The sequence below is a fragment of the Sprattus sprattus genome (assembly GCF_963457725.1).
Source record: "Sprattus sprattus genome assembly, chromosome: 6".
Taxonomy (NCBI): Eukaryota; Metazoa; Chordata; class Actinopteri; order Clupeiformes; family Clupeidae; genus Sprattus; species Sprattus sprattus.
Genome location: NC_137925.1, coordinates 18,531,880 through 18,544,379, shown reverse-complemented (window position 1 = coordinate 18,544,379; position 12,500 = coordinate 18,531,880). Strand labels below are relative to the sequence as shown.

The following is a 12,500-nucleotide window of genomic DNA, read 5'->3' as shown; positions in this document are numbered from 1 at the left end:
AATGCACATTTCCAAAGTTTTAAAGTTATTTTAACATAAACAGAAATGTTGCCAAGCTCAGCGCTGTGATCATATATTCCAACGAGATTCAATTTAGTTTCTGGAAAGCCTTATATGCAGGCACTTAATATTCATTAAATCACATTCCCTCATGGCAAACTCATTTGCATGCAACGCCTGTTGTGTTGTGAGTCTAGTCTCTCCCATAATATTATTCTCCTTCCACCCGTAGCACACTCTACATTCTGTTCAAATGATACCGATTTATTAACCAAACCACAGGCAGAATATGCTCAAATTCAAGAGGTTCAAGTCACAAGTCAGAGTTAAAAGATAGAGAGTTGTAGATACAGAGTTCTATGGAGTTCTTCAGAGTTCAGAGCTCCATGTCAGTACTACTGCAAGGGCTTAGGAAGGCAGGTAAATGAACCAGTTGTTTTTGGTGTGTGATGCTGCTGAAGTTATGTCTGACCGTGGGCAGAGACGAGGGTCTGCTGGGGGCCGTCGGCTCTAGACTCTCGGGCTGCCCAAGTGCATCCTGGGACTCTGGTGGTCCTCCCTCGTCCACCTCCTGGGGCTCTGGCGCTTGGTCTTGGCTCGTCGTCAGTGGCGGTGTCTCCTCCACTAACGGCGTTTCCTCAGAAGTTCTCTCCTCCTCCACAGACCTCACAGGGCTCCCCCTGGTGTGTGAGTCAGAGGGAGGGGCAGTGTCTGGAGCGTGTGGAGGAGACGCTTGTTTCGGAGCGTGTGGAGGAGACGCTTGTTTTGGAGCGTGTGGAGGAGAAGCTTGTTTCGGAGCGTGTGGAGGAGACGCTTGTTTCGAAGCGTGTGGAGGAGACGCTTGTTTCGGAGCGTGTGGAGGAGATGCTTGTTTCGAAGCGTGTGGAGGAGACGCTTGTTTCGAAGCGTGTGGAGGAGACGCTTGTTTCGGAGCGTGTGTCGGGGAGGAGGAAGGGGAGTATGAGGAGGATGTGACTCTGGACTCTTGCGTCTCCATGTCATCAGAGACAGGGCAGGGAAGAAACTGCAGGGGAGAAGGGCTGTCCTCTCTTCGGTCTTCTTCCTTTTCCTCCATCTTGTCCTCCGTCTCTCCGTTCAAACGCAGCATCTTGTCCACCTGCACACACATGTTTAACAGACGGTTAGGCAGAGAGACGTAGGCAGAGAGAGGCCGATCAAGAGGCTGTACTAAATCACACTCAAGGCAGTAGCCATTAGAAATATACCTGTCAGTAAGCTGGCCAGACACCAGTGACCACACACACTAATTAAATGTATACCTCAAATAAACTGACAATTGCTTACCGTAAAACCAGTGTATAATAAAGTAATTATAACTGATAGGAAGGAAAAATGAAAAAGAAAAATGTTAGGACAACTCCTCTGCTAGTTTACTGAATAACCTGCTCTAGGTCTGCCTGACAGTTGGCCAGTTGAGTTGAGTTGTGAGGCTGAGCTCAATGGCTCTCTGTTGGGCTCGGGGCCGTAACTCAAGCCGTAACTCAAGCCTGCTGAATGGAGACTCTCTGTGGGTCGGCCGAGCTCCACGGAGCCCTAAGCCTGGGTGGTGCGAGAGTGTTCCGTGAGGAAGGGGCTGTCGACGCGTCACTGTCCAGGTCAGAGCCAGAACAGAGTCGCTCTTTCACACGCCTCCCACTGCACTGACACTACCGCATTCCACCCGCCACCGCAGACACAGAAACAGGGACAGCGGAAAAATAACAGCCATTTTGTGAAAAAAGACGATGACTGATGAAGTCCTCCTTCTCCTCGCCTCTTCCTTGTGAAATAGGGCCTTTAATGGCATTCCTTTCTGGAATATCATTTCCACATGAAATTTACTTCAAATCCTAAGGTACAGCACACCCCACCCCCCCCCCCCCCTCAAGATTACTTGGTTTTGCATTTATTTTTCATGGTAATTCCACCCCCTCTCAGCCTCTGCTATGGAGGACAACTGAGACTGAGACCTTACTGAACAATGCTTGTCTTTTTGTCTTTTTTTTAGGAACACACTGACTGACACTGACACAAGAATGTATTATTATGTATTATTTTACACCATTTTCTGTGATTTCTATGATTTATTGTTTGGCTCTGGTCAAAAGTGTCTGCTTAATACCAAAAACTTGTGTATGGTACAAAAACCCTCCATGTACAAACATGGTGGCAGGTGGCTTAAAGGTGAGTGAGGTAAGGGGACTACGGATGACCCCTGTGACCATACAGTCAAAGACAGGGGAATGGAGCCACTGACGCAGCTACTGATCCTCATCTTCACTGCTGTCCCCCTTCTACTCCTCTGGCTACCTTCCTTCCTACCTACCTACCTACCTACTTACACTCAGCAACTTACACTTTTTTCCCCCCACAGAACACAACCCATCCAGAAGGGGGCGCTAGTGTGCCACTCACCAGCCTTCCCGAAGCATAACCCAGATGAACAGGCTGAGCATGTGCACTGTATGTTTGTTAAACAGAACTGCATAACACTAACCTTCACTGATTTGTCCCCCACCCGGTCCCCGGTTCTGCGCTGGGGGGCGTAAGGTTTGGGCGCCAGGAGGGGCACGGCCTTCACGGGGCGCTCCGGAGCAGCCGGGTTGAATCCTGTCACCATGGCCTCCACCGTGGAGGTGAACTTAGGCGCGGGCAGCGACTGTTGGCGGAGGTACTGCATGGGGTTACTACCGCCACCACCACCGCTGCCGCTGCCACCACCAACTCCAACGCTGCCGTCGTCGTCCTGGTCCGAGGGCTCGAAGAGGTCACAAAAGTCGGCGAGCGAGGGCAGGTGTGCGGCGAACGGGGCGGAGGGGTCGGCGGAGATGCTGCGCTCCAGGAGTTTGGGCAGCTGGAGGCGCTCCAGCACGGACTCACTGATGCTAAAGCGCTGGGCGAAGCGCTGGAGCACCTGGTGCGCCTCCTCAGGGGTGCGAGCTCGCCGGTACGCATCATGCAGCTCACGCTCACGACGCTCCCTATGACAGAGAGAAAGAGAGAAAGAGAGAGAGAGAATGTTTGAGAAAATGTTGAAAATGATGTACACACACACACACACACACACACACACACACACACACACACACTCATATACAACTGCACACACACACTCTTCTCTCCTTTCTCTCTCTCTCTTCCTTTCTATTTATATCTCTCCTCTCCACCTCTCTCTCTCTCTCTCCCTCTCTGACTCTCTCTTTCTCTCTCTTTCTTTCTCACACACACACACACACACACACACACACACACACACACGGTGAAAAACAAACACTCAAATGGAGAACAAAGTGAGTTGAAACAGGCAAACAGTAACATGAACCTAGATCAACATGAATCTTGAAGGAAATGACAACAAAAGAGAGCGACTATCCGCCCCTTAGAAGAAGTTCCAATACTGAAGGTCAGATCCAGGCAGATACTCCACTGCAATAACATTAGAGAAAGTCAAAACAAAAAGTCCCATAAAAAACCCAAAGCAGAGATACCACTCTGCTCCCTCACGATGTGTGAGAGTGTGTGTGTTTGAGGGAGTTTATTCATCACGATGTGTGAGAGGGAGAGAGTGTGAGAGTGAGTGTGTTTGAGGGAGTTTATTCATCACGATGTGTGAGAGTGAGAGAGTGTGTTGTGTGTTTGGAGGAGTTTAACACACTTGTCCTGCACAATCTCCTTGTAGGTCTTGATGCTCTTCCTCCGCTGTGACGGGCCTTCTTCTCCGCTCAGGAGCCTCTCCATCATCTTCCTCTCCTCCTCCTTCTTGATCAGGTCCTGGGACACACTCCTTCTGCGGCTCTTCCACCGCGCCAGGTCCTGGGACACACATAAAACACACACACATGAAACACACACTCACCAAAAACACACACATGAAACACACAAACATGAACACACACACATAAAAACACACACGCATGAAACACACACACACCAAACACTCACACATGAAACACACACACACCAAACACACACACTAAACAGACACACACCAAACACACACACATGAAACACACACACACACCAAACACACACACACACCAAACACACACATATGAAACACACACACCAAACACACACACATGAAACACACACACACACCAAACACACACACATGAAACAAACACACACCAAACACACACACCAAACACACACACACATAAAACACACAACACTAGGGATGCACGATATCCGATATCCCGATATTTACAAGCTCATTTTGGCCGATTGCCGATGCCGATACCGATATATACACCTCTGCTTTTTAATTATTGAAAAGTCTCTCCTGTACTAGAATTAATCTGTTATTATGATAGGGTACTTGCTGTAGATACAGGACATTAAAAACTTGATTTGTGTAATTTTAGAAATAGACATTCACTCATGAAAACTATTGAATTTATTTCAAATATGGCAGATTTATGAACATTTATTAACTTAAATCTTTGTTTACACAACATGACACATGCACAGAAATGCAGCTGTAACTCTGTAAACTTAAAATGTAAAGTAAAATGACTGAGACCTTCAAAAACTTCAGCTGGGCTGTAAAATTGTAAAAAAAATAATAAACTTCAGCTGAGTAGGCCTAACTTAGAGTTTTAAAAACCTGAAAACCAAATCAAACAGATCTATGCAGTGGTTTCATTATTCATTATAAACTTTAGTCACCACCCTTGTCTAACATCATAGGAAGGTTTTCCCGAACAAATATCAGCATCTCTGCCTTTTCACAGGCTATCCTATTTCTCTTCTAATCGATCACGTGGGAGGCAACACTAAATAAACGTTCGCTGTCGACGCTTGTGCTGGGTGCACACAGGTACTTGCGTGCAGCACGCGCAAGAGCAGGGAAACGGGCTTGATTGATTCGCCAGTATTCAAAAGGGCTGGCAGTCCTGGGAATTGTGGGTTCAGCTAGATACATGTGAACCTACAAAATAACAGAAATAGCAGACTCAGTTTTGGCAATGAAAAAGCAATACATTAAATGAATAAATGTAAAGCCCGATAGTTTAATAGCCTAGTGTATAAGTTAAGGCGTCAAGCCTACCTGTGACGCGATTTCGGCTGTGGCTTGCCCTTCAGGCACCATGTTCTCCTCCAGAATTTCATCATATATATCCAGCAGCGTTTCTGACCGGGTCTTCTTCTCTGGAGGATTCCCCGTATCGCATTCGTCACTATCACCACTGCTATCCATTTCATTCAAGACTTTCAGAAGCAGGTCGCGAACACTGCTCTTCTCCAACTCGAAGTAGCGATCTTTGTACCGAGCGTCAAGCATTGTTGCAAGCGAATAAAGTGCCTCATGTTGCACACCGTTAAATCGCTTAGTGAGAGCCTCCAGCAGGGTATGTTTGGCTGTCTGTACGCCCCTGTCTGTGTCACTGGGCCGGCTGAGTAGTCGTGTAAGGGCCACAACAGCGGGTATCACCCCAGCAGCAGAGGCTTCTGTAGAGCTTATTTCTCTGGTCAGCTGCTCAAAGGGAGCGAGAAGAGAGATCATATTTTCAAGGATTCCCCACTGATTTGCCGTCAGAGTTGCGGGAAGCTCGAAATCCGCGGCATATGCACCCAATGCCCTCTTCTGCTCGACTAGGCTCTGCATCATATAATATGTAGAATTCCATCTAGTCACGACATCCTGTTGAAGTCGTTTTATTGGCATTCCGAGCTCCCTCTGTACACCTTCTAAGCGACTGTATGCAACCTGTGAGTGCTTGAAATGTCCCACTATTCTCCTTCCCACGGCCACGACATCCCCAATGCTACGCTGAGACAGGACACCTTCAACCAACTGCAGCGTGTGAGCCATGCATGGGAGACTTGGCACACCAAAGTCCACCATAGCTTTTGCCATGTTGCGCGCATTGTAACGAAGCACTACATGCACAGTCTCTTTAGCTATTTTCCATTTCCCAAACATGCCGTCAAAAGCGGACGCTATTGCAGCTGCTGTGTGAGAACCTGAGCACTCCTGCGACTGTAGTACAGCCTTTTTTAGTATGAATTCTGTATCTAACCATTGAGCTGTGAGACTCAACATGCTGACAGGGCTCACACTAGATGTCCAGATGTCAGTGGTAAAACTAATATGGACGGCATCAGTGAGGAGCTTCTCTACGTAATGGGAGACCGTACTTTGAAGTTCAGGTAAGGCAACATCAGAAAAATAGCGACGGCTAGGCATATCGTAACGTGGCTCTAAGTGCTTCAATAGCCTGCTGAAGCCAACGTCTTCCACCACACTAAACGGTTGGTTGTCGAGAGCAATAAACTCAATATTTTTTTTGTTCAGAGCTTTCACCTTTGGGTGGTCGTTGCTAAATGTCTTAGCTTTCTCAAATGCGAGTAGAGGCTGCTGGCAGGGCTTAGCTGGCGCCGGTTTTTGTGGCTTACTTTTAAGAAATGCGTCATGTAATTCAGGATGATGGCTTTTTAGGTGCTATGCACACGAAGTCTAGGGCCTCCGAATCGGATTTACTTTTCACACCAATCGAATCTTTTAATTTCGTAAATACGGAGGCTGGCAACGAGAGATTTGCGTAAACACGGAGGCAGCAGATTGCGGTGAACCGACTGTAGTACATACCTCACGCCTGTGGGTGGCGCTTTAGCGCTTTATTTACACAACTGAAAAAACGTGAAAAACCTAGAAGAAGAGACTCAAAAGCACAAGGTAAAGGAAGCAGCAAACGGATAAACAAATTACACAAGACATTCAAGCTCCAATTAACAACATTACATTATGATGGTTAATAAAATCAGTGGTCAGACTAAAGGATATGCGAAAATGAATTCTTTTTTCTATTGATAATAAAGAGTTTGGAACAGTAACATGACATGTCTGTCATCCCATCTCCCATGATGCATTGCTCCGAGCATTTTACATACATTTATGAATAAAAAAGCTAATTAAATCGCTGGCCAATTTATATTTGTGGTCATGAAAGTTATGTTACGTCTGAATAAGAAGAATTAGATCAAGATAGGGGGCTAATCAAAAATCAGAAGACTGGGTTAATGTTAGTGAATTCGAGGCCCACCATGAGTGAGATTTTGAGGGAGAACAAGTTATTTATATACTGGTTGGAGATGGCGGAAAAGATCACGTGGGGCAGTGACGTCATCAGGTTGCGTGAAACCGTGCAGACGAACACCAGCCCCCGTACCGATTCAAATCTACTCACTTTCTACCCCGGACTGCGATCGTTGCAGAAACGAGGTACGGATAGAGAGTGTTCGTATGGATGATAGGGCTATCTGTATTAGCTATCCGTATCAGTTTGACAAACTAGGCTCCATGTAAACGACACTTTAGATGAGAAATTAAATTGGTCGTGTTAAACAAGTGCCGTGTGGCCCCTCCTCGCATCACTGACACCTTACAATCTCCGCAAATAGCCATTTTTGTATCATGCTCTGACACAGTGAAATACTGCCACACAGCCGACATGTTGAATTATGATGTTGGCGCTCATAGTAACCTAAACATTTGCTTCGCCTGCGCATAATTTGTACGTCACTTTATCGGCCAGGTACATCGGCAGAAATGTTCATATCTGCAGATACCGATAATTCAGTTTTTAAGCCGATATCTGCCGATACCGATGTCTTGCCGATAATATCGTGCATCCCTACACAACACAACACTTGAACTACTCACATATACTCCAATATACTCACATATACTCCAGTAACTACATACAAAGACTAACGTACATGAATAAATACACACACCCTCATGCAAGCGATACACCAACACAAGCCATTAGTCTGACTGGTGCCAGAGCAGCTTCAATATGCTTTAGTTAAACTGGGCTTGTTTTCATTGGAGACCAAGGTCGTGAACATGCTTGACTTCTTCAGGAGCTTTTTTGTGAGGCGTGTTCAGGAGCATGTTTGTGAGGCGTGTTCAGGAGCATGTTTGTGAGGCGTGTTAAGAAGCTTGTTTGTGAGGCGTGTTCAGGAGCTTGTTTGTGAGGCGTTTTCAGGGGCTTGTTTGTGAGGCGTGTGCAGGAGCTTGTTTATGAGGCGTGTTCAGGGTCTTGTTTGTGAGGCGTGTTAAGGGTCTTGTTTGTGAGGCGTGTTTAGGGGCATGTTTGTGAGGCGTGTTAAGGGTCTTGTTTGTGAGGCGTGTTTAGGGGCATGTTTGTGAGGCGTGTTCAGGGTCTTGTTTGTGAGGCGTGTTCAGGGTCTTGTTTGTGAGGCGTGTTTAGGGGCATGTTTGTGAGGCGTGTTCAGGGTCTTGTTTGTGAGGCGTGTTCAGGGTCTTGTTTGTGAGGCGTGTTAAGGGTCTTGTTTGTGAGGCGTGTTAAGGGTCTTGTTTGTGAGGCGTGTTTAGGGGCATGTTTGTGAGGCGTGTTTAGGGGCATGTTTGTGAGGCGTGTTAAGGAGCTTGTTTGTGAGGCACTCACATCCTGCCAGTGGTCTTCCTCCTCCTTCAGCTGGTTGTACTGGTTGTGCATGAGCTCATGTCGCACCTGACTGTGGGGGTTCAGGAACACGTCGTCCTCACAGCGCACGTCAATCATACTCACACTCCTACACAGAGAGGGAGAGAGAGGAGAGAGAGGAGAGGAGACAGGGAGAGATAGAGATGAGAGATGGAAATAGAAAGGAAGAGATAGCGAATGGAGAGAAGATGAGGAGAGAAGAGAAAGGAAGGGAGAAAGGGAGAGAGCCACAGAAAGAGAAGAGAGAGACAAAAAGAAAGAGAAGAGAGAGAAACAGAGACAGGCACACAGAGAGAGAGAGAGAGAGAGGGGAACCAAACCATGTAGGTGAGAACAAAAACAGCAAATTGGAAGAATGCATTAATATGAACAGTGGAAATTCACCCCACCAATTTATCTTGGATTTCAAAGAATGCCTAAATCTGTTGTCTAGGCCAGGTTACATAACCATGGCAACGGTGTCCGTAAAATAGCTCAAATTGCTTTTTCTGTTAAAGGCTAATGAGAAATTTGTGACATTCTGCAGTGTGTTTATTTTTGCTCTCCTCATCCAGGTCATGCAGCTTGTAAGAAATGCACACTCTTACACTCTTACGGAGCTCACACAAGGCTGCGGAGCTTCAGTTTAGTGTGTTAGCGTCAGCGAGCATGCAGAGCTTTTGCCAGGAGAGTGGCTATTCTGTGGTAACTCAAAAATGCAAGAAAAATATTAATGAGCTCTACAGAGCCTGTGTCTTGGCAAGCCGACCCTTCGGATACAATATTTCATTAAAGGTTTTCTTCAGACTTCAGTCTTTTCATCAATATGTTCAGAAGGCTGAATTAGAGAAGCTTATGTTATGTAACATGACTGTGTTGAAACGCAACAAGGCCAAAGAAAACTCCCTGATACACTGCAAAGGGAGAGAAATGACTTGAGAATTCTGTCATCACTTCTAAACAGAGGAGACGTTATAAGACTAAAAAACTTCACCAGTAGAAAGAGTGAATCTTAGCAACCTCAGGGTAATTATATAAGAGATGTTAGCCAATACAAAGGAATATGCACATATACATGGACACGCTCACCCCAGGCCCCACCTCCCACCACACACACACACAGTTCACAGACATCACCAAGTGTGGTTAATACTGGTTGGTTTGACAAAGCTCTCTGTCAGATGTGTGAGGTGGATACATGCAGAGCACAGAGGTAGTTTGTGTGAGCGCACAGAGACACAGACACAGACACAGACAGAGACAGAGACAGAGACAGAGACAGACACACACATGCGGTTCGTGTGAAATAATGTGTGATTTCACAGAACACTGGATGGACTTACTCTGGGTCATCTGACACACTAGCACTGTGGCTGAATCTTCGAGGGCAAGACAAAAAAGAGCACACACACATACACAATGTTTTACAGCCATATTCAATGAAGCACACAACACAAACACAACAGTATGTGTAAGACACTATGACATCTTGAATATGGACTGTAAGTGTATCATATGTGAATACAGGAAACAAACACACTATGGCAAACATGCTATCTTGGTAGGCGAGCTCTGCTGTGTGGCATATAGAAAGGTCTGGAGAATGACACAGCAACAAACTGCAGTACCAACTACCAGCCCATAGGAGGCACTGTAATCAAACTCCGACACATTAGAGCTGAAGATCATAACACAGCAGTATTGGAATATTACAGTCATGCACAACCACACACACACATGGAAGGGATCTGATCAAATTAGTCCCAGAGAGTGTGCATCTTTTATTAACTCGGAGGGTGGCGGCTGACTTCAAAGGCGGGCGGGGGCTTGTATACCGTAACCTCCCCAGCTGAACGGGTGGTTCAGTGGGAGGCCCCGCCAGTCGCCGCGCCCACAGAGGGCCCTTAAAAGCAGTCCTCCGTGTCGTTGGGAACCTGCGGTCTGCCCCAGAGCAGCCACAAGAAAAGGAGGGACATGGACAGAAATGACAAAAAAATGAGTAAAAAGACGAAAATTATACAGAGGCCATGTGTGTGTGTGTTTGTGTGTTTGTGTGTGTGTGTGTGTGTGTGTGTGTGTGTGTGTGTGTGTGTGTGTGTGTGTGTGTGTGTGTGTGTGTGTGTGTGTGTTTGTGTGTGTGTGTGTGTGTGTGTGTGTGGTTCTTTCTCTCGTAAATGTAAATATGGCCTTTCGCTGCTGTAAAACTGTCATCTTCAAAGCCTATGGAAGGGGATATAGAAGGCATCAGAGCATCCCGGTGTAAACATCCAAACCACCATGATGATGTCAGAAGTAGTAGCCTAAACTCAGCTCTAAGGGTAGAAAGTTGACGTCTAATAAAAAGTCTCTCATACTGTGTGCACTAAAATGCCGAAAGCCTTATGATTGCTTTATAAGGCACTATGGATGCTTCATAGGGTCTCTGGGTACCACGCCATTCTCTTATTTCCCTTGTCATATTTTACACATGATTTACTCACTTAAAAGCATACTGTATACCAGTTGGCAATTACAATTACAGTTGTCAAGACACTCCAATGATGGGACCCATGACAATATGGCTGTTTTGCTTCCTGAGGTCAAAGGCCGAGACAAGTAACAGCAGATGGCACTTTCAGTAGTTTGTGAAGTCAGACTAGAAAAGCATGGAGGTCACCCCGTGCACTCAGTTAAAAATCGATATCACTGCGACCATTCATCCTTAGCGCACTCAGTATTTGGACACGCACAATTCAGACACACTTCCTAAGTACTGAACACTCCTCCTGACCTGACTTGGCGACGACAGACACATCCATGCACAAAACAGCATCCAGACACAAGCCGCTAAAAGCCATTAGAGCAGGTAATCTTGCACATAACGTCATGGTGCTTCTGTCGGGCACCTTGAAGTTCTGGCCAAGCCTTTATCAGAAAGACACGCGGTTTGCAGGCTTCATGCAGTTATTTCTGTTACATCCATATTAACATATACGTTCAGTTAACGACCACGAAGGAGAGATGGGCAAAAGCCCAGAAAGGAATAAGTGGATCTTCTTGAAAACTGGTCTGCTCCATAGGTTTAATGCCTTAAACCAAATAACAAGGGTTCTCTTTGTCTATGCAGCCAAAACTGTTCCAGTTAAATAGGGATCGAAACTGTGACAAGCTTTGTTGCATTAGCTTCTCCTAACTTGAAATTTTACTGAAGATTAACACCACTACAATCCAAATCATGGCTCTGCAGCAAATAGCCCACTATATGGCATACAGCGCAAGTCATTAAAAATGCAACTTAAAATCATGTGTTTGAGAATTAAACTCAACAATTCAATCCAATTGAATAGTATCGCTCAGAAAGCCTGTATGGCCCAATGGCTTTTAGTGATATAAATGATGATAATGAACCCCATTGTTGGCTGGGACTGAAGAGACTTATGACCTTCTGAGTGGGAGCCTGGCGGGCAGAGGTGGTGTGTGGATGTACGGCGGAGCGATCAGGGTCTGCAGCTATGTTAGCGGTGTTGAGATGTCCGGAAGACTAGCGGACATGCCAGCCCTGAGAACAGCTGACTCTGATGTGGATTGAGTCCTAATCTGCCACAGGCCTGTCAGGTCGGTGCCAGATTGGGATTAAACCCTGCCCCAGGGTCAGGTGCTAACGAGGGAAAGTTTACACATGCACTGGGTCGTCACGGGCAACGGCCGGAGTTTAGCTCACGTTGGCGACAGCTCGTCGTCCAACCAGGAGGGCCTCCTCCTTGGTTTGTCTGTCTCGGACTCCGCCTTTCCCGTCCAGCCCGGCTGATTGGCTGCCACTTCGGGCACGGGCAGGAAGTGAGTGGGGCTGGCCCCTCCCTGTTTGGGGGAGGTCTGAGTCCTCATTGGCCACATGTCATCCCTTCCTGCATCTGCCACACCCCCTCGCTTTCCAGGCCCCACCCCATCCACCTTTGGGGGTGGAAACTTCCTGGGAGGATCCGGACTATCCCTAGGGGAGGGGCTGAGTGGGATGGTAACTACGATGGAGGTTGACATGGCGCTGGTCGTCAAGGAAGTGCGGTAGAATTCCTCAGAACATGAACG

The 12,500-nt window shown here is 46.7% G+C and overlaps 1 protein-coding gene across 4 annotated transcripts in view; it reads right to left on the bottom strand.

Moving 5' to 3' along the window:
* limch1b (LIM and calponin homology domains 1b) overlaps positions 1–12,500 on the bottom strand; it is a 99,927-nt gene that overhangs the window by 9,144 nt on the left and 78,283 nt on the right. For 3 of the 4 annotated variants that reach the window (XM_080840097.1, XM_080840098.1, XM_080840099.1), the window contains exons 9-14: positions 12,136–12,500; positions 9,779–9,814; positions 8,418–8,544; positions 3,656–3,813; positions 2,498–2,981; positions 473–1,117 (exon numbers count right to left, since the gene is read on the bottom strand). The exon at positions 12,136–12,500 is cut by the window's right edge and continues 10 nt beyond it. In XM_080840097.1, the coding sequence (XP_080696223.1) occupies positions 473–1,117; positions 2,498–2,981; positions 3,656–3,813; positions 8,418–8,544; positions 9,779–9,814; positions 12,136–12,500 (1,815 nt within the window). The remainder of the gene's footprint in view (positions 1–472; positions 1,118–2,497; positions 2,982–3,655; positions 3,814–8,417; positions 8,545–9,778; positions 9,815–12,135) is intronic. The other variant, XM_080840100.1, reaches the window with a different exon arrangement.